Source organism: Podarcis muralis, chromosome 12 (assembly GCF_964188315.1).
Source record: "Podarcis muralis chromosome 12, rPodMur119.hap1.1, whole genome shotgun sequence".
NCBI lineage: Eukaryota > Metazoa > Chordata > Lepidosauria > Squamata > Lacertidae > Podarcis > Podarcis muralis.
Genome location: NC_135666.1, coordinates 14,206,525 through 14,228,426, shown reverse-complemented (window position 1 = coordinate 14,228,426; position 21,902 = coordinate 14,206,525). Strand labels below are relative to the sequence as shown.

Sequence of the window (21,902 nt, the reverse complement as noted above, 5' to 3'; positions counted from 1 at the left end):
CTGCCAGCCAAGTGTGTCCTTATCTCAACTGAGCAATAGCTTTTGAAGTTCGAAGGCTTACACTCGCTGGTTCTTAGCTGAATGGCATTTCCATTCTTACAAAGTTTACTTTGTAAGATGGCAATGTCCATTTTAAACGGGGAGGGGAGGGGGAAATGTGAATTGCTATATAAGGCTGATAATCTGTAAAGCACCTGTATCTAAGGTAGCATCTATATTATGAAGATAACTGAGGGTAGTTTCAACCAGTCCATCGTTGCCTTCAGTTTCCGGTACATTCACTTGCCTGAATGATATTAATGTATATTAAGCATTTACAGGCCCTTGTTGGTGTGGAATGTTACCTGCACCTGCCATCTCCAATCTAGCTGGGCTCGCAGTCATGCACACACCTCCTCCTCTTGAGGAAGTGTGTCAGACCTGTGACTGTTGAAGAAGATGCAATGAAAGGATATCAAACGTGGTTTGATTACATTAACATCATCGTTTTTTGGGGAGGAGTGGGTGTTTCCTTACTGAAACTCAACTGTGCAAAGGGCTTTTAGGAAGGGGCAGTTAAGCTGTTGCAAAGGGCAAAGAAATGCCTTTCTTACTTCCTTGAAGAGACAATGCAATGGGAAATAACATTTTTGACTGGCAGTGCATTTGGGAAGGCCAGTTCTTTGAGCTGCTATGTAGGGTAAGATTAATAAATATATATGGTAGTCATCATTCTGCATTGGCATGATGGGCTGAAACCCAGGAATTATTAAGAGTCTCTGTTTTACAGTCCTAGAGAATACCCTGCTTTAGAGCATAGTTTTAAGGTTCTTGCGAATAAACATTCAGTAGATACTCTATGCACTTCACTTTAATTATTCCTTAGAGTCCGTTTTGTATTTTTTGTTGTAAAGAAGAAGAAACGCCCCCCCCCCACATCCCGTGCATTTGGTAGGCCTTAAACTTTGAAAAGGAAGATATTTGCGATTGTTCCCATGTTATGCAACAGCAGTTGTCTACACACACACACTTCAACATCCCAGCGTCAAACTGAGCCAGTGACAGAGGAAGGGGATGCTGTGCTTTAAAGACGTCCAACTGTAAATGTCAAATTCATACATATTTAAAGATTCCCCCCCCCCCCATTTCGAGTCAAGTCTGACAGGGCGCCTCTAATTAACCCTGGATTCTGTTCCGCGAGGCCTGATTGTTGGATCCAATAGAAGCATTTGGCTGGAGGGAGGGGGGAGATGGGGTGGGGTGGGGGTCTTAGGCAAAGTGGGAGATTACTGTGAGCTCCAGGGTTAAAGAACCCTCCTGCCCCCTCTTCCTCCTGCTCATGAGGGTGTCAGGTAGAGTCCAGTTTGGAATGGGAAACTAGACTAAACAAACAGCTAGTTAAAAGCTGCTGCTTCTTTTAAGCCCAAGTTCTACTTGGTGTAGCAGGGGCACAGCCTGAGGATTCACAGTTATTTTTTATTTCTAAGCATTTTAGCCAGGGGTGCACCAGGAAACAAATCATTACCTTCTATCCTGTGTCACCTGGGTAGGGATGCTGCTGGAAAAGCCAGATTAATGTCACCAAAGAAGCCTAGCTTGCTTTTGGATTCCCTTTGATTCCTCACCCTGACAAGAAGGAAGGTTTTCTTTCCAAACCTCAAGCCCACCTTCTTCCAGTTACAGCTCACTGACCCAGAAATAGCAATGGATATGATAGGATCGATTGGTCTCTGTATCCAAATCCCACCCATTCAAAAGGGTGCAATGGGGGGGGGGGGGACCCCCACCTACTTTGGATGACCCCCTCCCCTAAGGGCATAGGATCACACTTTTGTACTTCTTATCAACCGATCCTGAATAGGCACTAACACTTACCTGATCCTGAGCTCAAGCCCAGGTCATGCTACCAAAAAAAGGGGCTTTCCTCATATAAAGGGAGTGGGGAGGCCATTTGCTGCAGTTACCATCCCGACTGAAAGAAGGACAGAGCGTTTGACGAGACAGCTGGGGATCCGTGTTAAGTTGTCTTGAGAATGCACCCGAGGCGGGTACCAGCGCTTTGAAATCATCCTCACAGCAATGTATTCGGGATCTCAAAAGTCCTTCAGGACTCTCGGTCCCTTCCAGAGCGCTGGCGGTATATACTTTTGGCAGCAATCTTAGGCAGACCTTTATGGAGAGAGTAAACCTCCCTTCCGGGTTGTGGAGGAGACAAATCGGGGGAAGCGCTCAGAGGAAGACCCTCGGATCCGTATTATTTGCACAGCAGCGCTGTCCCTGAGTTGTCCCTGAAGTTTGGAGCGGGACCATTCGGAGCTGGGTCGAGCTGCGGGGAAGTTAGGGTGGGGCGCAATGGATGGATCGGGGTTGCATCCGGTTTGAGGACCCTGAGTGAAGGTCGCAGGCGTTACATGTTTTCCTGGGATGTTTGCAAATTAGGTCCAGTTTCGAGAAGAGGGACTGCCTGCGTTCCAGTCTTTCATATGTCGGAATGGAAAGAAACCTCGCTGTTTAGAAATTCATCAGATGCCTCTTCCTATCTGACTGCTTCATGGTGAAGAAGGGTTCTGTGTAGTTCGAAAGCATGCCCTTTTTCTTCGACAACAGAAGCAGGTTTGCGTCGCTTTCCACGTGCTTAAACCTGAGCTGTGACAATATTTGCAGAAACAGAAGCGGAATTACGTTCAGTACGCGAACCGTTCAGGGTCATCCGCACAAAGCGGCATCTTTAGGACTAGTTCCCCCCAAAAGAGAAGCTCCTGATATCATAGGCGAGCTAACACGTGTACTCGGTTTCGTCCTCTTCTGTCCTGAAAGGGCGCGTATCGGCTACAGAACTAAAGGCTTTAAGGGCCACACGCGATCTAAGCGCTTTGTGGGGTTTGTTTTGTTTGAACAATGAGGGCTAGAAACGCGAGTTCCCAACAAACCCTTAGCCCGGCGTTATCGCCGGATATTTATGGAGAGGGCATTGTGTACAAATTGCGGAAGAGAGGGAAAGTGGCTTCCTCTTTTGGCGAAGTAGGCAAAAAAGAACTTGCCTTACCTCGCCCGTTTTGCCTTAGCCACTTGCCTTACCGCGACTGCATCCAAGCCAGGGGTGACTGGCCATTTTAAAGCAGAGCGCCTTTCTGTGTGCGAGAGGGAGAGATGTTGGTGCTTTCTGGACCTCCTTCCAGCCCTCCATTCGGAACCTCCACCGGCGTAATCTCGGGGCCCCCGCGTGTTTCCCCACTCGCGGGCATTTCCCTTGCCATATCTGAAAGTGAGGGTCCCCCCAGCCCTCCCCCTCCCCTCCCTTCGCTGGACGAGGACTGGCTGGCTCCCTTGAAATAAGAGCGGTCCCGTTTCTTGCAAAGGCAAAGCCAAGGCAGGCCGCCCCGAGTCTGCTGGCAATCCGCCGCCCCCTGCGAAGCGTGCGCGCAGCAACCCGGCGGTGGCGCACAGGGGGGCGTTTGCCACTCCGGGCCCTGCTTAAAATGGCTTCCGGTTTCTTCGTTTTTCAACAATGAGCAGTCAATTTGTAAAGCAATTTGAAGCCCCGTTCCGATTTGCAGCTCGGCTTGGAGGGAGGAACATCGTTATGCAAATTAAACCTATTTACAAACAACAACCCAAACTCTGAATCCATAGGAAACCTGGAAGTGGTCTGGACAAAAACGAAACGCTAATGAAAATTAAAGGGAAATAAATTATTTGCCTTATCTGTTTAATTCTTACATCTGACAGCGCTTTATTCTAGAGCTTGTGATGATATTCTCTTTGCATGGTTTGCCAGGGGTGTTTTCCCGAGCTAAAAATGCGAATGAGAACCCCGTTTATTTTGTATTAAGGATCGTGTGGCCGCGGGCCAGTCAGCTCCGCGAAAGGGGCCTGACAGCTCTTGATTTAAGAGGCTTGCTTACCATTATCGTTTATATCAGTGGTAGAAGAACTCGCCACTTTGCAAAGCGGGTTCTGTTGCTTCATTTTTTCTTTCTTTCAGAAGACTCCTGAAAGAGGACAGTATCATCGCTATCCTATACGCGTCTGCTTAGTTCGATGAGACTTACTCCCAGTGCAGAATTGCAGTCTGTTGGTCCCATTTTACAGATAGGGATTCTAGGCCCAGAGAGCGACTCACCAGCATGTTCATGAAAGAGGGGCTCGGGGAGATTTTTTTTGAGGGGGGTGACTACAGTGGACAAGTGTGGGTTTCTCTTTCTTTCTGGCGTTATTTAATATCCGCACTGTTAACAGAATAAGCCGGGCAATAATTTACAGAGAAAAAGCTTTTTTATGCACGGCGTTTCTAAATACAAACCATAAATAGAGTCGCTCTTTCCATATGACACTGTTATATATGTACGCAAGGTGCGTGGGCGCGCATCTCTTGAATGCTGCAACAACCAATTAGCAACCCTGATCCTAAGCATATTTAGGTTGCAACCGCGTGAGTAATACTTGCAATACTTGTGAGTAAACGTCATTTAACTTAATGGGACTTGTGCACTGGGCCTATTATTTAGGCTTTGGTATTTTGACCGCTTAGGATCGGACCTGTTCATCTATTTACCCCTGGATTATTATGCGCAGCACCTTCGAAGTAATGTTTAAGCAGAAGTGAGGCGTCTAGTGGGATTTCTCGTGTGCGACATGGGCTGGGGGGGGAAAGGCTTATTTCCCAGGATCGGGGCCATGCATTCAATGGCCTGGTCTCCCGGTGGAGAGGCCGGAGGCGCCCCCTGCCTCCGCCTTGCTGGGTGCGCAGCTGCTGGAGGAAGAGTGAGACGGGGGTGGGGGGACCCTGCCTTCGCGGCAGCTGTCCCCACAGCAAGCCTAAACATCGGGGCAGCCGCTCCTTCTGTCTCGGGGACTTTGTAGCGCGTCCAATTAAGGCCCCTTCAGGCCAGACCCTGCCCGGGGAGGGGGGATGGAGTTCTGGTGGGGAGGGAAGAGAAGATGCGGCGAGCGAGGCCGGGTCTCCAGTCCAGGGCAAGATCATTTTTCAAACGCCCCTATTTAGATGCAGATAGGGACCTCTCCCTCGCCAGAGGGCCGGGGGGCGCTTTCAATTAAATGCTAATGGCGAAGCCAAGGCCAGGCCTTGAGCTCCAGCCAGCAGCCTGAACTGGCCTCCGAAGGGGAGGGCCTGCCCTTTCGCCGCCAGAGGAGAGCTTTATCGGGCGACCCCCTGCCCTCCCCAGCAGGAAGGGCCGCGGCCAAAGGCGCTTTCCAGGAACGGAAAGGCGGGGCTGAGGAGCGCGCCGCTGAGCGGAGGGGCCTAAGAAACCCGGGCGGGGTGGGGGCGAGGGACCATATGGCGGTCCTAAGAAAGGGAAAGCAGAGGCAACGGGGCGGTAGGGAGATCCTAAAGAGGAAGGGAGGGCGGAGGACGCGAGAAGAGACCTGTGGGAGAAGCTGCCGTGTTAGGGGGCAACGGATTTGCCCGCCCTCTCCCCGCCTGCCAAGGAAGAGCGAGTGGGGCTGCGGTCAAAACCCATGTACGGTCCCTTCGGGGCGTTTTCCCTGAATCTGTTTCCTAGCGGGGATGCAAAGCGGGACCCACCCACTGTTTTTAGCAATGGGAGCCACTGGACCCCTAGTCAAAGCTTGTCTGCAGTGTGTGTTTTTACAGCCAGGTCCGCAAATTGGGTGTTGGGTTGGTTCTCTGCTGGTTTATGGACCTCACTGCCGTCGGTTCCCGCTGCTACATGGTTTGGGGCGCGCCAGACGTTTTAGCCGAGGGTGCCGCGAACTGGCCCCACTTTTCCCGTTCGTTTAGACTGCAACCCGGATCCCTGGGATTAAGTCCTACAATATCCATAGTTTGCTTCCGAGAAGGTACTGTAAGGATCGTATTGGTTAGGCGGAGCACACACCATACATTTAAAGTAGCCTGCCAAGAATGCTGGGAACTGAAGTTTACACCTCCCAGAGATGCATTCTTAAACTACAGTTCCCAGGATTCCAGAGAAAGTGTTCTTTAAATATCTGGTGTGTTCAATCTCGCAAATAATCTTTAAGAGTTCCTACGCTAAGAGCACCTACTCCAAACTCCTCAGAACAAAGCATGTACACTGGGAGTTAAGTTCCGTGTCCGAATGCGCTTTGGGGGATCCGGATGTGTAATGACTGAGCTGATATTCCAGTGCCCACTTATTTCCGTGTTGAACTCCGACGGGGTACGCGGCCCGTTGCTGCGCATGCTTTCCCTTCTATTCCAAAAAGTTCATTAGGTTGCCATATAGGACCGTAGCCTTGTGATCCGGCCTGAATCATCCTTACTTGCAGGAGAAGCCCTTTTATCTCCGTAGGGCTTCCTTCCCAGTAATGTCACTTCCAGGCTGTGCCTGCTTAAAAACCAATGAGATGTGCAGCCTGACCCGTCGGAAGTGCCCCACTGTGTCCCGTTCGGGCCTTACCACTCCCAGTAGGCGAGCACAGGACTGCAGCCTAGCACCAACCCACCCCGTCTAAACTGAAAAATGGGCTGAGTGGCAGGGAGGCGCCCCTCAAAGCCTCCCGGTCCCCTCTCCTCCCGGTAATCTCGAGGGAAGGGGGGTGGGGACGCGGTCTTGAGGACACGCGGGCGGGGCAGGCGCGCCCGCTTGAAAGGGAGGCGAGAGACGAAGCGTCGCCCCTCTACTCGAGCGCGTTTTTGCGCGCCGGAGGTCTCAACGCCGCCTTCTCTTCCTCTGCGCTGGGTTAAGGAGGAGAGGCGAGGCAGGTGGAGATTGGGGGGAGGGAGGGGGGAAGCGAGGAAGACTCCTCCCGCTGGCTGAGGAGGCGGGAGAGCGCCGGAGCGCGTCCTTCTTCGATCCCTCGAGCGCTTTGGAGAGGCAGCGGGAGGAGAAGCAGAAGCAGCAGCGTCTTGAGAGCCAAAGTGGCGCGAGCGGCTGGCGAAGGAGCCCCTCCCCGACGAAGCCGCGAGAGCGGGCGACTGCGCGCCCTGCCTGCCTGCCTGCCTCCTTTCCGTCGGTCCCTTTTTCTCCAGCCGGCGAGCCTCGCTCCTCTTTTTCGCTCCTGCGCAACAAGGCGGCGAAGGGTGGGAGGAACGCTTTGCCCGGACCTGCCTTTCCGTTCCATTAAGCCCGAGCCCCGCGCTAAACTGGCGCGCTGCTAAAGCAAGGAGGCTAATTAATGGCAAGCTATGTTCCCAGTCAAGACGCGGCGCTAATTGCTTCGGTGGCCTTTTCTGATTCCAAGATATATTTTTTTTAAAAGGAGAGAAAGAGAGAGAAAGGAACCGGAGTGGGGCCTGACACAAGAGCCGCTTGTGTACGTGCTAGCCGGGAGGAAATTAAGCGGCGGCCAGCTGAATGCGGAGCAGAAAATTACTAAAGAGAGGCGAGATAATGAATAGGCCGGGCCGGGCATTCAGGGGGGGAAATCCATTTTGTTACCACGCGAAATGAGGTGGTGGAGAGGACTTGGCTAATTGTTCTCATCTTGTAGCAACCAGAGCTGAGGCAGGGGCGTGCTTTTCAATTCATTTCCCTAGTAATTGTCAAGCGCTGGCCAAATGAGCGAGCCTGCAATCTTGCGTGCCTGGGCTTTTCATAGCCATGTTGCGATTTTAATTGTTGCTAATATAGCTTATAATGAAGCTAATGAGGGGAAATTATTGGACAACTTTTGAGCGCATGGAGACAAGCGAAAGGCATCACCAGGATTTCTTTTCTGTCGCTGTGCGCACACACACAGACACACAAAATTACACACATTTAAAAAAAAAATAATATCGTGGAGGAGCTTGGAAACGTTGAACTTTGGTTTTGTTTTGTTTCTGTCCCAGGAAGAAAAGAGGGAGAGATGAGCCCTCCCCATCTGATAACTTCCCTCATAAGTAAAAATAAAACGTTAATGGAGAACAGTGTTTTTTGAGAAGTCAATTTTTCAGGTGTCGAGCAGAAGAAATCTACATCCCACTTTATGCAAAGAGTATCGTGAGGGAAACTGGCTGTGATAGTATCTTACCAGATTTATTGCTGGAAATATTTTTCCCCCCTATGACAAATTCAATAGGCTCACAAAGACAGCCTTACCTGCTTTTTAAAGATATTTTATGAACGATGTTGCCAGGTATGTGTTAGGGAATTATCTTTTTAATTTACATTTCATTTAGGTGGTGGAGGAAAACAGTGATACCACTTTTCAGATAGCTGGGTGGATTTTTGACTATTGCTCCAGTTCATTTAAGGTCACAATCTTATGTATGGGATTTGGGGACGGGATGAGAGAGACTCGTTGAATTCTGCAGTGTGAACTTTGAAGTAAAAACATGTAAGACTGAGTTGCCTCTGCAATCTGTACTGCACCGAGGGTAAGGCAAATGCCGTTGACTTTAATGGAAGATACTTTTGACTAAACGTGCCTAGGGATGTATTCCAAATTTTAATTCCTATCCTGACACATCCCAAAGAACTGGTGTGTGAAATAAATAGTGTGATCCTATACATGTCTACTGAAAATAAGACCCTCTTTATCCATTGGGGCTTATTTTCAATGAATAGGATTGTAGTTGCAACCCCTGAAATATTCTGCTAGGGAAGCCTGATTGCAATTTCGTACTGTGGCAATTTCTCTTCATTTTGTGTTGTGATTTCACCTGTTGGCATTGGAGGGGGAGGGCGGCGGGATCAAGTAGTGGTTGCTCTCTTGTTTCTGCCCTTGCTTAAAAATAAAAAAAAATAACCCCCCACTGCTCCTATTTTTATTTTTTCTATAGAAAAGCAAGCTTCAGCGTTTGCCCCACCATGCCCAGGAAGAGAGAGACACCACCAAATTCATCATACTAACCCTCCTCTCCATCGCTTGCATTTTTGGGATCCTTGTGGCTTCTGGGGTCATCTATTGCCTCCGCCACAGCTCTCATCACAGACTGAAGGAGAAGCTGACAAGCCTGGGCTCCGACAACAGCTCCAGTGCGACTGCTGCTTATCAGGTAGGAGACCGGCCTCTCCACTCCACCAGCTCTTTATTTTTTCCTGATACTTAAAACCGTTATTTATTATCCCCCACACAAGGGAGTGCTGTTTTTATTTATTTATAGCCGAGGTAGGGATCTCTCTCCCCCCCCCCCCTTTTCTTTAAACAATGCCTTACTTGGGCGTCCCTCCATTAATATTCCCCCGTAGACTGTAGCAGCTTTTTTATTGCTTGTTATTAATCTTTGCTATTCTTGTAGCTTGCTGTAAATGTGCCTCTAATTAGAAACGTTAAAAGAAGTAGTTGCCAATTTCAGTGCCCCTGGAAAAGAAAAAAAAACCCCACACGCCACACACATCAATATCTAGAACCTGTCACTGCGTTTTAGATATTAAAAACAATCTTTGCAATTTATGAGGCATGGATCACCCAGTTATCTGAAGGTGTTCCTCTCTTTGAATCATTGACTTCTTGGAGGTGTGATATGAAAAGAACCTTTGACCTGCGCAGTTGTCAGTTTCTCCCATTATTCAGATAGATTGGAATATAATGCTGATAAATTTGTAAGCGCTAGAGAAGGTAGAAGCAGGCCTGTTGGTGTTTTGGTTTGTTTGTTTTTTTAAAATAAAAGAAAAATCTGAGAACAGTGACAGCAGATAGAAGCAAAGGAATATGGAAACATTATAGGTGAGGCTTCTGTAGTAAATAGGAGGGGAAAGGTGCTGTTTCGGAAGCACTGATCAAGGACTGGGAGCTTATTTCTGATAGGCAATCCTTATTTTTCTTGTCGCCTGCATTGGCATTTTATATATGGTACTGAACATTGCATAATTGGACAAATCGTAACAGTTAATCTGGCTGTCCACAAATTTTAGTATTCCTGTAAAATTCTCCCGAGTTGTAGAAGAATGCTCAGAAATGCTAAAAGTTCGGAACAATGAGCTAGGCGTTTAAATAATAAAATGTTCAATACACTTTTTGAGTTGAAGCCTTCCCCTTTTTCTATTTTTTTACCATTGTGTTCTCTGAGGAGCCAGGGCACTTGCATCTGTATCCTGGTATACTGAAGCTGTGTCCCCTTTTCTCCCTCCAATTTCTCTCTCCCTCTCTCCTCATCTTTGTACTGTGTGCTTTCCTCCATGGGGGAGGGCAGCATTGCATACCCAATGAAATGTTCAGTAAGAGTGCTGAATTCAAACATCTGCCCAACTTATTAGCATTTCAGAGGAAGAGCTTTCAACTTGAGATCTAAGCAGGAGGAGAAAACCTTCTAAAGTAAAGTAGTAATAAAGAGAGAGAGAGAGACTTATCAAAGGGAGGTGTAGGGGGGAGGGAGGTGTTTCAGTGAAGAGAAAGGTACATTTGCTGAAACCCCCCAAAAATGTGTTTACGTAACAACGAACGGTTAAACCAGTTTTGTTAAATTTTTATCTAGGCATTTTTAATGTAAAGTGTTATCATTTACAAAGGAACACATGAGCTTTTTCTTTTAATGCATATAAATTTAATAATCTGAGGGAAATCATACTTATTTGTGATAAGTAAGAGGACAATCTTCCCTGTGACAGTTCTAATTAATGGTATCTGTAATTAAAATCATGCCCTTCCAGCAGGAAAATTGTTTGAATTTCTGGGAGTGACCTTTTTGCCATTTCTCTTGGGGCACACTGGTTAAGTTGATATTGATTTTATAATGAGCTCTGGTTTGTTTAATAAGAATTTGTAATCCAGATGCTAAATGAAATTTAAGCTTCATTTATTTAATTTTTTCTATGATATAATTTTTTAAAAGTATAGCAGTTCATAGTATATATACTTGAAACAACTATTTTTAAAGTTAACATTTTTAAAACTGTAATTCTATACATGTCTACTCAAAAGTCAGTCCCTTTCGTCAATCCAGTTTTGAACGGGGGTTCGAGGGTTTTCCACACCTCACCCAAATAGTTCCACTGCTTTTTGTGAGGACATCTTTGATAAGAATAAAGGTCGGCTGGTTGGAATTTAAATGCAGGTTTTTTTGAAGGAGGGCTTGATTGTTGCGTTCCAGGAATCAGCATAGTCTCTGGCTTTCAATTCAGTTGGTGCTAAAGGACAATACAATATCGCAATCAAATCAAGTGCCAAACCATTCTATGCCTGTTCTGGCTCTTCCGGGTGCTTGTTTAGAAACTTGTTCTGTTCAAGCTGCTTTCCAGGTAGAATTAGTAGCAAAGTTTCCATCCTGTGGACTCCAGGCAACAAGAATGAATTTTTATGAATTAATTCATGTCATTATTTTTTCTCACTTTAAAGTAGTTCTTGAAAGTCTTGAGTATCCTCCCTTCTCCTCCCAGTGCCTCATCAAAACAAGTACAGAACAACTTCATACATTCAAATAGCCCTGGGGAGATCATTCAAAACATTTTCGTAATTGGAAGTTCGAATTAATGTGTGTGCTATTTAGTGTGGGCCGTGTTGACCCCGGGCTACATGAGGTGACTTGCAGTGTTAGGAGGAAGATAGGAAAGCTGGAGTTTGCATAAAGACGTTTCTATCGTATTAAGGAAATGCTGGCAAGGGTAATCGTTCTCTGGTTCTTGCTTGGGATTATTGGAGACAAAAAGCACACCAAATGTTCCAAATCCTTTAAGGGCACATATAACTCTTCTGAATCAGCCTTCCTTTTACCGGGCCAGCTGCAGTGTTAAACTTTTTACTAGAGAATAACTCCCATTGAACTTAGAGGGACTTACCTCTGTGTAAAAACCCTTAGGATTTCACTGAATATAATGTAATTTCTAAAAGTGGGAATTGTATATCTCTATTCACAGGCACTTGCTATTACAGATGTAGCATGCTTTTGCTTAAATATTTAATCCACGCTTCTTCCATTTGATGTCAGTAAAGTAGAAAATGAAAGTACACCATTTGATTAGCAAGAATAGTACTAGTGACTGTCATTCTGGTGCCTTCCAGAATATTATGCTGTTTATGCAAATAAACCAGTCCTACTTTTTCAGCATTTAATGGGGCGGGGGGGCAAATCCACCTTGTCCTCCTGTAATACGGGACTTTAGTTGAAATATTGTGAATTCATTTCTTGGAGGCTTTGCTTCTAATTGATGTGATGTAGTGTTGTTAGGAAAGCAGAGGAAGAAGTGAGAAATGTATTGTCATTGAAAGAGCATTTGCACTGCTACCCTTTCAAGGTTTTCTTGAAACCTCAGTGCTTCTGAAGTCAGTCTTAAAGTATCAAGTGATTTCAGTGTATGAATGATCTCATAAAGGGGTTTTGCAATAACCATGCCATGCACGTAGGCCATAGTTGTTGAGGCATAATGAATGTTATGGAACATAAATCTACTCTGCACCAATCAGTAGGTGTCCCCTTCCTCCCAAGCAGAAATATTTCTTATACGTCTGCCATGCTTGAACCGGTTCTTTTTGTCAAATAGGGTGCAAAGTATTTAAGAATTAATTAACGGTAATTTTTTTAATATATATATATATCTGTCAGCCATCAAACAAATCTTTTAAGTTGTCACCCTCTTGCAATGTAATATAAAATATAAAACGCAGCACTTTGAACACTGAGAGTTGTATATTTATGGAACAGAGGCATATACCAAGAGCTGTAGTTTGGTTCATGAATTTTTGGCTTTGTGTTACTTCCTCTGGGTTAAGAAAAGAAAAAAAATGCACATGGCAGATGTATTTATTTTTTTTAATTCTTTTTGGGAAGAGGCAAGGATGTAGCTTGATTTCACAGGTGCTTTTTCCTGCAGTCAGTGTGAAATACGATAAGAGTGTAAATTATCATGTGTGTAACATGCAAATACATGCTTCGATGCGCACCATCCACTTCTGTGTCTGCTTTAATACTGTCACATCCTTGCTTAATTGCACATGCAGCAATTGATTTAAATCTGTGTTGGAGCCCCAGACCATTAGAATAAATTCTTATTTCTTTCTACCACATGCTTTTGATTTTTTAAAAAATGTTATAGTCTATTTGGTGGTAGTAAATAGAGCCAGTTCAATATTTTGCGAACTTCATATTCTCTTCATTATTTATGCGACCAAAGGAACTTCAGCGTAAACTTATTGTTTTACAACATTGAGCTGGTTTTACTTGTGCGTGCCTTGAAGACTCTAGTACATAAACCATGGTTTGGGGAGGGGAGAAGCACTCAGGCGTGGAGTGCAAAGAGGGTAGTGTGTAAACACTGCCAGTAAGTGCATATTTTCATTGTCATCAGTGAGCAATTTATTAATGGCAGTGTGCATTGATGATTGCTGCTCTTTAGGGATGCTCTGCTGGTTCTGTTCCAAGAGATGTGCTTGTGATTCCACAACTGCACTCTGCCTTTTGACCCCATACATGGTGGATTGCGATGCTGTAGAAGACGGTGCTAAGTGACCCTGCTTGCATTGTGTTTTATTGTTTTTCATTTTGAACTGGAGAACTTTATTAGTGAACGTAATCTCTTAGACCACGAATAATCATCAGTAAAATATTGTTCCAGTGGGGGAATCGGTGTTAAAATAGAATGAGGCTGAGGTTGCTAAGCTTCCCACACCCCCGTTTCATCTTTTATGCTAATACAATTCTCAAAGGATTATTTGCCTCTGTTAAGCCTCAAGCAAAGAGTAGCCTGTTTACCCCTGTAAGAAAACAGTGTGCAAGCGAATTAAAGCTGTGAAATCTCTCCAAGCGTTGCATTAAACTGGATAGATCACTTTGCACTTCCAGAGGTGAGCATTCAAGAGTCCCCCAGTTTTGTTTCAACTGTATGAGAGTTGCTACTACAAGCTTCCATTTGATTGCAATAAGCATTTTGCTTTGGTTAAGGCTTTGAAATATTAAAACAGCATCTGCTCAAGGGGTTGGATCTGCCAAGTGATACCGAACCATAAGCCTCTGCGACAGTGTAGGTAAGTGGAAGACGTGGTCTTGAAATAACTTGCACAATTTGCAAGTTCTGTTAAAATTCAAGGGAATTTCTTGCCAACTTTTAATAGCTTGCCCCCACTTCGGTATTTTATTCTAAGCTGTCAATTTTCAGATTGTCTTTGACGAATCAAGTTCAGAATGATTCATCCTAGGATAACGTACGTCTTGAATTTTCTGTGTTTAACCTTCTCCCCTTTTTGTATCGTCAGATACGTTTCTCTGCATATAGTACCTGAGCAATGGGCATGTTCGTTGCATAGCTTCCTATTTCTGCATGTAGCTTACAGAAATATAATGTGTCTTATAAGATCAGAGCAAGTTTATATACCTTTTGGGTGATACTGAACATCAACTTGCTGTGAAAATAGAAGAGAAACAACTTTGTTTAACGGCGGAATCTAATAAACTGTATAAATTTTGGAAGAAAATAGGATCATTTTGCAATTGTATCAAATGGCCAGGCATGTTCAGATAAGCATCTTTGGAAGAGACTAATGGCATCTGACAAGCTGGGATATTCAAAACACCCAACGTTGTAACATATGACACAGAGAATCGCTCTGTCTTTGGAGATGCATATAACAGTTTCGCATTATGAATGGCATTGAAGCAATTGTATAAGCGTGGAAAACATTACAAAGACGAGTATCTCCTCTGAAGCAGGAAGAAAGTAGAGCTCTGAAGCAATGTGAGGGTGTCTGAAGTGGTGTTTCAAAACATATTTTACCCGGGAAAAGAAGTCTGATCTTCTACATGCCTACTCAGTGCAATCTGATGTGTGTCTACTCAAAAGCAAGCCCCATTAAGGTCAATAGGACTTACTTACAGTATAGGAAAGTTTTTATAGGATTGAATTCTAAGGGAAATAAGTTGTTGGACTTGCTTTTGAACCCTAATTGGCTGAAAAAAGTCCTCTTGCATGCCTTTTTGAAACAGCCAGATTTGGGGGTTATTAAATAGGTCCAGTGAGTCATTTAAAAGAGGCCCTGTGGAACATGTGTACCACACTCTGTATCCACTGGACCTCTTTTAAAGGACTCACCCTGTATGAATACATAGTTAGTTGACAATGTGCAGTTAAGTCACAGTTTATAGTCAACGTTTCTTGTGATACAGATAGGGATGTAGAAATGAATGAATTATTAGGTGTGGAGATTTAACTGGCTAAAATTAAGGGTAATTGCCTGAAACCAAAGTAAGCATTTATGTTGGATGGTTGGGCATAAATATTTTATTAAAGTCAATTAAACAGTATGTGCCTGAGGCTGATGTTGAGTCATATCTAGTGGTGCTAACAGGTGACGTGGATCAGACCAAAGTGTGTAAGAACTACAAAAACTAATGTAGCACAGTGGATTTTATGATTCTCATCTTCCACTTCACCTCTTAAAGCAATGCATCTTGATTACTATTCTGCCAACCTTAAATTTTCCAACAAAACTCATGGTTGATATGTTTCTGTAGATAGCTGAGATTTTAAAAAACACTTTGAACTATGTCAGATATTTATTGTAGTAATATTCAAAGGGAAATGTGAGCAGTGTTTTTCATCGTTGTTAACTGCAAATCACTGTATTTCGGAGCAATTTTGACAAATGGATCCTGTATCTCTTATCTGCCCGAAAAGATCTTGTGTCTTTTATTTGATCTGAGTTTAACAGTATTTGCATAGGTAAAGGTAAAGGTACCCCTGCCCGTACGGGCCAGTCTTGACAGACTCTAGGGTTGTGCGCTCATCTCACTCTAGAGGCCGGGGGCCAGCGCTGTCCGCAGACACTTCCGGGTCACGTGGCCAGCGTGACGAAGCTGCTCTGGCAAGCCAGAGCCGCACACGGAAACGCCGTTTACCTTCCCGCTAGTAAGCGGTCCCTATTTATCTACTTGCACTTGGACGTGCTTTCGAACTGCTAGGTTGGCAGGCACTGGGACCGAGCAACGGGAGCGCCCCCGCTGTGGGGATTCGAACTGCCGACCTTTCGATCGGCAAGTCCTAGGCGCTGAGGTTTAACCCACAGCGCCACCCGCGTCCCTTTGCATAGTTATTCTTATTAAGGAGATACTACCAAAGGAATTTTGTCATTCCGCATTTAACCCTTAGTGATGTATTGGTCATGTTTTCAAGTATTAGGGACATGCAAGGCTTCTGCAGTGGTCGCCCCAATACAGTGCATATATATTTGACAGAATAATTCATACTTGGTGGGAAGAGACATTTATTTCCAGCTTCAGGGTAGGAAAATTCACAAAAGGAACTTTGGTTGCCATTATGGCACCCATGACCACAATGAAACCTTTTCCTGTGAAGGCCGCTCCCTGTGTCATGAGTTGGGAAGGGTACTGACCCCCTCATACAGCCAAGGAAGTTGGAAGTGTGACATTCTCCTCCTTTGATCTATATGTGTTTATCAAGGGTCCAGGTTGGCACCAAACAGCTGAAGAGGCAGTGGAGTGACCAAGAGGGTACGAGAGAATGGGGAGTGTTTTTGAAGATAAGGGGCAGCTGCTGTGGGAGAAGCTGAAGTATGAGAGAGAGAAAATGTGGGTGGGTGGACACAAACATCTCAGATCCAGTACAATCCTCTTGGAACTGAATAATTTTTCATGGGTTCCTCCCCAACACACACACACACACACACACACACACACACTTACAACAAACTAAATCATCAACAAATCACAGTTCACCTCGGTCTCCATTGACTGAACCACCAAAGTCAGGAATCTGGGCCATTCAAGCACTGTAACCATACAAAGCTTTTTGAACTCAAAGCTTTCTGAGTTCTTTTCTTTTTCTTTATAATAACGAACCCCCTGAAAAGCACCATAGGTCACCTCCTCATCCACACAAGTTCTGTGGTTTTTTCCAGTGCTTTAACCATCAGACTGTATGTAAAAAATTTAAGACCCATTATAAATCTCTGTCTTGGACTGAAGTTTAGTGGTGCTATTTATGTGTGGTCTATCAATAAAAATCTGATGATGGTTTGCATGAGGATTCCCACATAAAATCAAGCAGATTCATGAGAATCTTATTTCTGTTGGATACAACCCCTCCCCAAACCCCTTGGAAAAAGCAAAGTGTTTTGTGTTGCATGTTTTCTTTCTTTCTGTTGTGGAGAGATTGACCTGGAGGAAAAGAGAGGAGAACTACTAGAGGGGATGGTGCCCTTGACACTCCACAGATGTGCCCAAGGACCCAAAGAAGTTGGTGACCTCTGCTCTTGGAATTGAAATGTCAGGGCAGGAAGAGAAGTGAGCCTTTGTCTCTTTTTGGTTCTTCTAGTTTCGTTCTGTTCCGTACAGGGAGTTCTCTGCGCAGTTTCAGCTAATACCCTTCTCTCAGGGAAGTAGTGTAGGTGGAGAGGTTGGGAGAATGACATTTCTCCAAGGCAAACTTAAATGTACAAGTACATTTCATATTCTTCAGAACAAGAAGGAAAGTGGCACGGTGGACTGAGCCAAATCTCTGGGAGTTGATCTCTTTAAAGTAATTAACCTTAAACCTTGCCTCTTGCATTATTTATTCCTTGATATTTTTTTTTAAAAAAACAACAATTTTAGCTTGACATGCCCATTGGGTGCCATACTGTCTTACAGAGCAAATAAATATTTATGTTGCGAGAGTAGTTAAGACTGCAAGGAAAACTAACGCTGGTAATACTTTAATTGAATGCCGTTCCCTTTTTGGAATGCCGGGGTGCCACCTAGAATGAAATGGCATTCTTTGTGGACATAATATTGTCTCGGAAGACTTCCCTGGATAGCCTCTGCGTCTGACTTGCAACCCTTTCCCCTTCTCAGCCTTAGAATGCTTTTTGTCACGGAGAAACTTAACTTGTTCAGAGATTCATATTTGATTTTGGCCTGGTCTTGGTGACAGGAGGAGAAAGCAGCTGGTACTAGACATATTGGCACTCTTCTTTGTTCCCTCCTCCAGGCAAGCCAGAGTAGCCAACGTAGAGTCCTGGCTGCGAATCCTTTTGCCGGAAACCACTGGGACTTTGCTCTGCAATAGCTGTTAGTTTGATTTCTATGCTTGATGTGATGGCCGCTACTTAAATGACAGATTTCTGCTCTAGCTCATTGCACCGGTGCTTCCTGGAAGCCCCTAACCCGTGTCTTTCTGACACAAATGGCTAATTGCCTATCTATCTGTGTGACTGTTTCAGGGGCCGCTATTAAGGAGCAGCACGGCAAGGATTTTGCTTACAGCTCAACAATTAGGGTCTCTATGTGTCTATAAGCGGGCAAGAGTCATTCATAACACATGTTGCGCATCATACGGAAGGGAGAGGGTAGCAGAGTTGTGGCAAGGGAAGGAGAGGTTAGTGGCTGAACTTTGATGCTGTGCTCTTGTGTTTGTGCTGGAGAGGCAATCATTTAGCAGCTAAGAATGATGGTAAGGGGTGGGGTGGGGGGAATAACCAGTCGAAAATGATGCAGTGAATGTAAAGAGAACGAGTTTGGGGGACATTGTGGAGGGGAATGGGCTGACACTGCGTAGAAATAAAATGAAATGATTTTGTGGGGGTTAATGAAGGGAAGGGATCATTAATGGAAATTAATTCAGGAAAGGGTGTTAATTGAATGAATGAGGATTTGTTGGGTGGAGAAGAAAAGTTTAAATAATAGCATCAGTATGTTTGATGGCAATTGTGGGGAAGCTATTAAAAAGATACTGTTTTCCTGCTTCATCTAGACTACCTTACCATGTGGCCCTCTGAAGGTTGGCCTTGGTTGGGGTGAAATGAATAGTTCCCTTGCTTCCTCGTTGATGAGACCTCCCACCTGATTTAGAGCAGGGGGTGGGAGCCTCTGGCCTAGGTGGGTCTAGGCCGTTTGGTGCAAGCCCTGTTCACACAAAAACGGAGCCAAAGGGGCTTCTGAAGTGCCACCAGTCAGCTGATTGCTGACACTTCAAAGGCCCTGAGCACAGTGCTTCTGAAGTCCTGATGATCAGCTGATTGTTGGGCCTTCAAAGTGGCATGTCACCTGATGCATTGCGACATCAGGTGATTGGCAGGTAGGCAGCCCCACCAACCTGTCAAATTTGGCCTGTGGAGGTAGGGATGATACCAATTCCTCAATTTTGAGGCAAATGCAAGCACATTCCCATGAAGTATCTGTTCCTGCACTGTACCCTCCAGCAGACTGCAAGGGTAGGAGAGAGGGGACTGAACGTTTGGTTGCTTGTAGTGTTGCTGCTGCTGTTTTTCTTTAGCGGGGAGGGAGGACAAACAAGTCTCTGCACATTCAAATCTAGCACGTTTGGGAGATAGCTGTGCTACATCTTCTCCGGCCCCTGCAATTTGCCAGCTTTGTATATGCAGGGACCTTATATTTGTGAGGGTGATCTCATGATTTGGATATACATAGTCTAAAGTTGCATTGTCCAGCAACAGATACAATCATGTGGGAGCACTGCACAAGCATAGCAGTAATTCATATTTCCTTATAGTCCCTGCATGCTTCTTGGCTTACCCCGGTTCCCCTGCTCATCAGTCTTGAAGCTCGCATAGACCTGCATGGCCCTATAGCAAAGAATAGTTAGAAGGCCACACAGGTTGTTAATACCACATGATTTTCTAGGTGCAGGAATCCTCTAAGGTTAGAGGATTTGTAGAACTCCTTACATGCAAGAGACAAATACCTTTCTCTCTTTTTCTTTTCAGTTTTAAGATACGTGTATATCGGGACGCGGGTGGCGCTGTGGGTAAAAGCCTCAGCGCCTAGGGCTTGCCGATCGAAAGGTCGGCGGTTCGAATCCCCGCGGCGGGGTGCGCTCCCGTTGCTCGGTCCCAGCGCCTGCCAACCTAGCAGTTCGAAAGCACCTTCGAGTGCAAGTAGATAAATAGGGACCGCTTACTAGCGGGAAGGTAAACGGCGTTTCCGTGTGCGGCTCTGGCTCGCCAGAGCAGCGATGTCACACTGGCCACGTGACCCGGAAGTGTCTGCGGACAGCGCTGGCTCCCGGCCTCTTGAGTGAGATGGGCGCACAACCCTAGAGTCTGTCAAGACTGGCCCGTATGGGCAGGGGTACCTTTACCTTTACCTTTATGCTACTTTCCCAGATAATGTTCATCCAAAGCAGCTCACGACCCATAAGAACTACATATTTTTAAAAAATCGATAGTATTAAAAGTATAAAACAGATTCACAAAGTTAAAAGGAAACTCAGAAATCCAAGAATGTAGTAAAATTCTATCTGCCTTCTGGCGAGCATCACAAAAAAAAAACAGTTCTGGGGAATAGAAACAAGCAGGTGTGAAGTGTAGCCACACACCATAGCTGTATATGGCTTCACACATTCAGAACTACCTCTAAAGTTAAAACTGACCAGGCAATGATCTGTCCATGCCAATGGAATCATATCTGGTTTCCCCCACCCACAGATCACTAGCAGTTATGGGATGTGATATTCCTTATCTACTACAGTTAAAAGTAACTGAACCAGAAAAGGTGACTGTCAATGGTTTTTAACCCTGGTATTCATCATCCAAAGACTATAGTCCTTTTTAATTTGAATCCTCTGGTTGCTTCAGCAGCAATTATTTCTTCTTTGAGGGGAAAAATGTTTCTAATTTTTCTTCTTCTCCCAATTCCAATTTCAGTAGAACTTTGCTCCTAGTATAGACAGATTTGACTTCAAAATAATATTTAAAAGACTTTAGGCCCCTAGCGTCTCATTTCTGACTATTAGCAAGACGTAGCAAGATGAAGAAGGGAACAGTCCTTACATTGAATCAGAAGAACATACATTCAGAGATCCATTGCAGAAGTGAATAGCTGTGTTTAAAAATGCCTGTTGTTCTGCTTCCCTTGTGTCCTGTTTCTAACTTTAATATGTTTCATGTACTATAGACATAGATCTTGAGACAGGCACGCCAGCTCCTTTCTCTTCTATACCCTCCAGATAGGGTTGGAGCATCTATGGTCCTTCAGATGCTGTAGGACTGCAGCTCCCAGTGCAGCCAGGTATGATGGCAGCTGGAGTCCAGTAACATCTGGAGGGTCACAGCTTCCTTCTCACTGTCCTAAGAGTCAGGAAGTGGACACCCTGGGCTGTTTTTCCAGCTGGGAGGGAGGCAATTATGAAAGTGGAACTTTAGATTAGGCCCAGGACTAGATAAAAAGGCATCTTCTCTTCTCCAAAGAGCTCTGCTCTCCTTTGTGAAACAAGTTCACAGAAACCTGTGCATGGATCACTATACCTTGGTCGGGAATCATTGCCATATATATATATATATATATATATATATATATATATATATGTGTGTGTGTGTGTGTGTGTGTGTGTGTGTATGCATACATATATGTATGTATGCATATATATATATATATATATGTATATGTGTGTGTGTGTGTATATATATATATATATATATATATATATATATATATATATACACGCACGCACATTTGGCGAAGGATGGGAGGATCTCCAAAGTAAATGCAAATTTATTTGTTTTTTACATTGTATCCTTCACATGAGTGGATACTTTTTTTTGTCCTTGAGTAGTAGAATTTGATTGGCAGTAGATTCTGTACACTTCCATGTGTATAGTAGTGGTTTGTGAGGGGGAGCAGGGGTGCCACCATCATTTATGGAATTGACTGCTACCCAGTCTTGTTGTGTTTTGTTTTTAAGGATTAGACCACTTCAGGAGTGATAGGTCTATTGGCAGCTTTTATCTATGATGTGACCTCTGTAATGTGCTGGATCTGCATGTGAAGTTGGTTCAGAAGCTGCAATTAATTTGGAAGCAGCAGCTGGACTGTTAATGGGAACTGAATGTTATGATCATCTTACACCAGTTCTTCACCAGCTACACTGGCTGTTGGTCCAGTTAAAAGTGGCATTTGAAACCCAACACAGCTTGGGGACAGAATACCTGAAGGGTTGTTGGTCTCCCTGCGTGTGCCGTCATCAGAGACTCTTCTCTGCCTTCCCTTACCATCAGAGGTACTGCTGGTAGTTTACCAGGAAAGAGCTTTTTCAGTGGTGGTGCCCCACCTTTGGAGCACTCTTCCCAGAGACCCTGGTTTTCATTATAGAATGAGACAGAAGTGACCACAA

At 44.9% G+C, this 21,902-nt stretch overlaps 1 protein-coding gene across 2 annotated transcripts in view; it reads left to right on the top strand.

Annotated features, from left to right (window-relative positions):
* Positions 1–21,902, top strand: part of PTPRN2 (protein tyrosine phosphatase receptor type N2) — a 647,226-nt gene that overhangs the window by 520,361 nt on the left and 104,963 nt on the right. For both annotated transcript variants that reach the window (XM_028749792.2, XM_028749791.2), the window contains exon 13: positions 8,690–8,905. In XM_028749792.2, the coding sequence (XP_028605625.2) occupies positions 8,690–8,905 (216 nt within the window). The remainder of the gene's footprint in view (positions 1–8,689; positions 8,906–21,902) is intronic.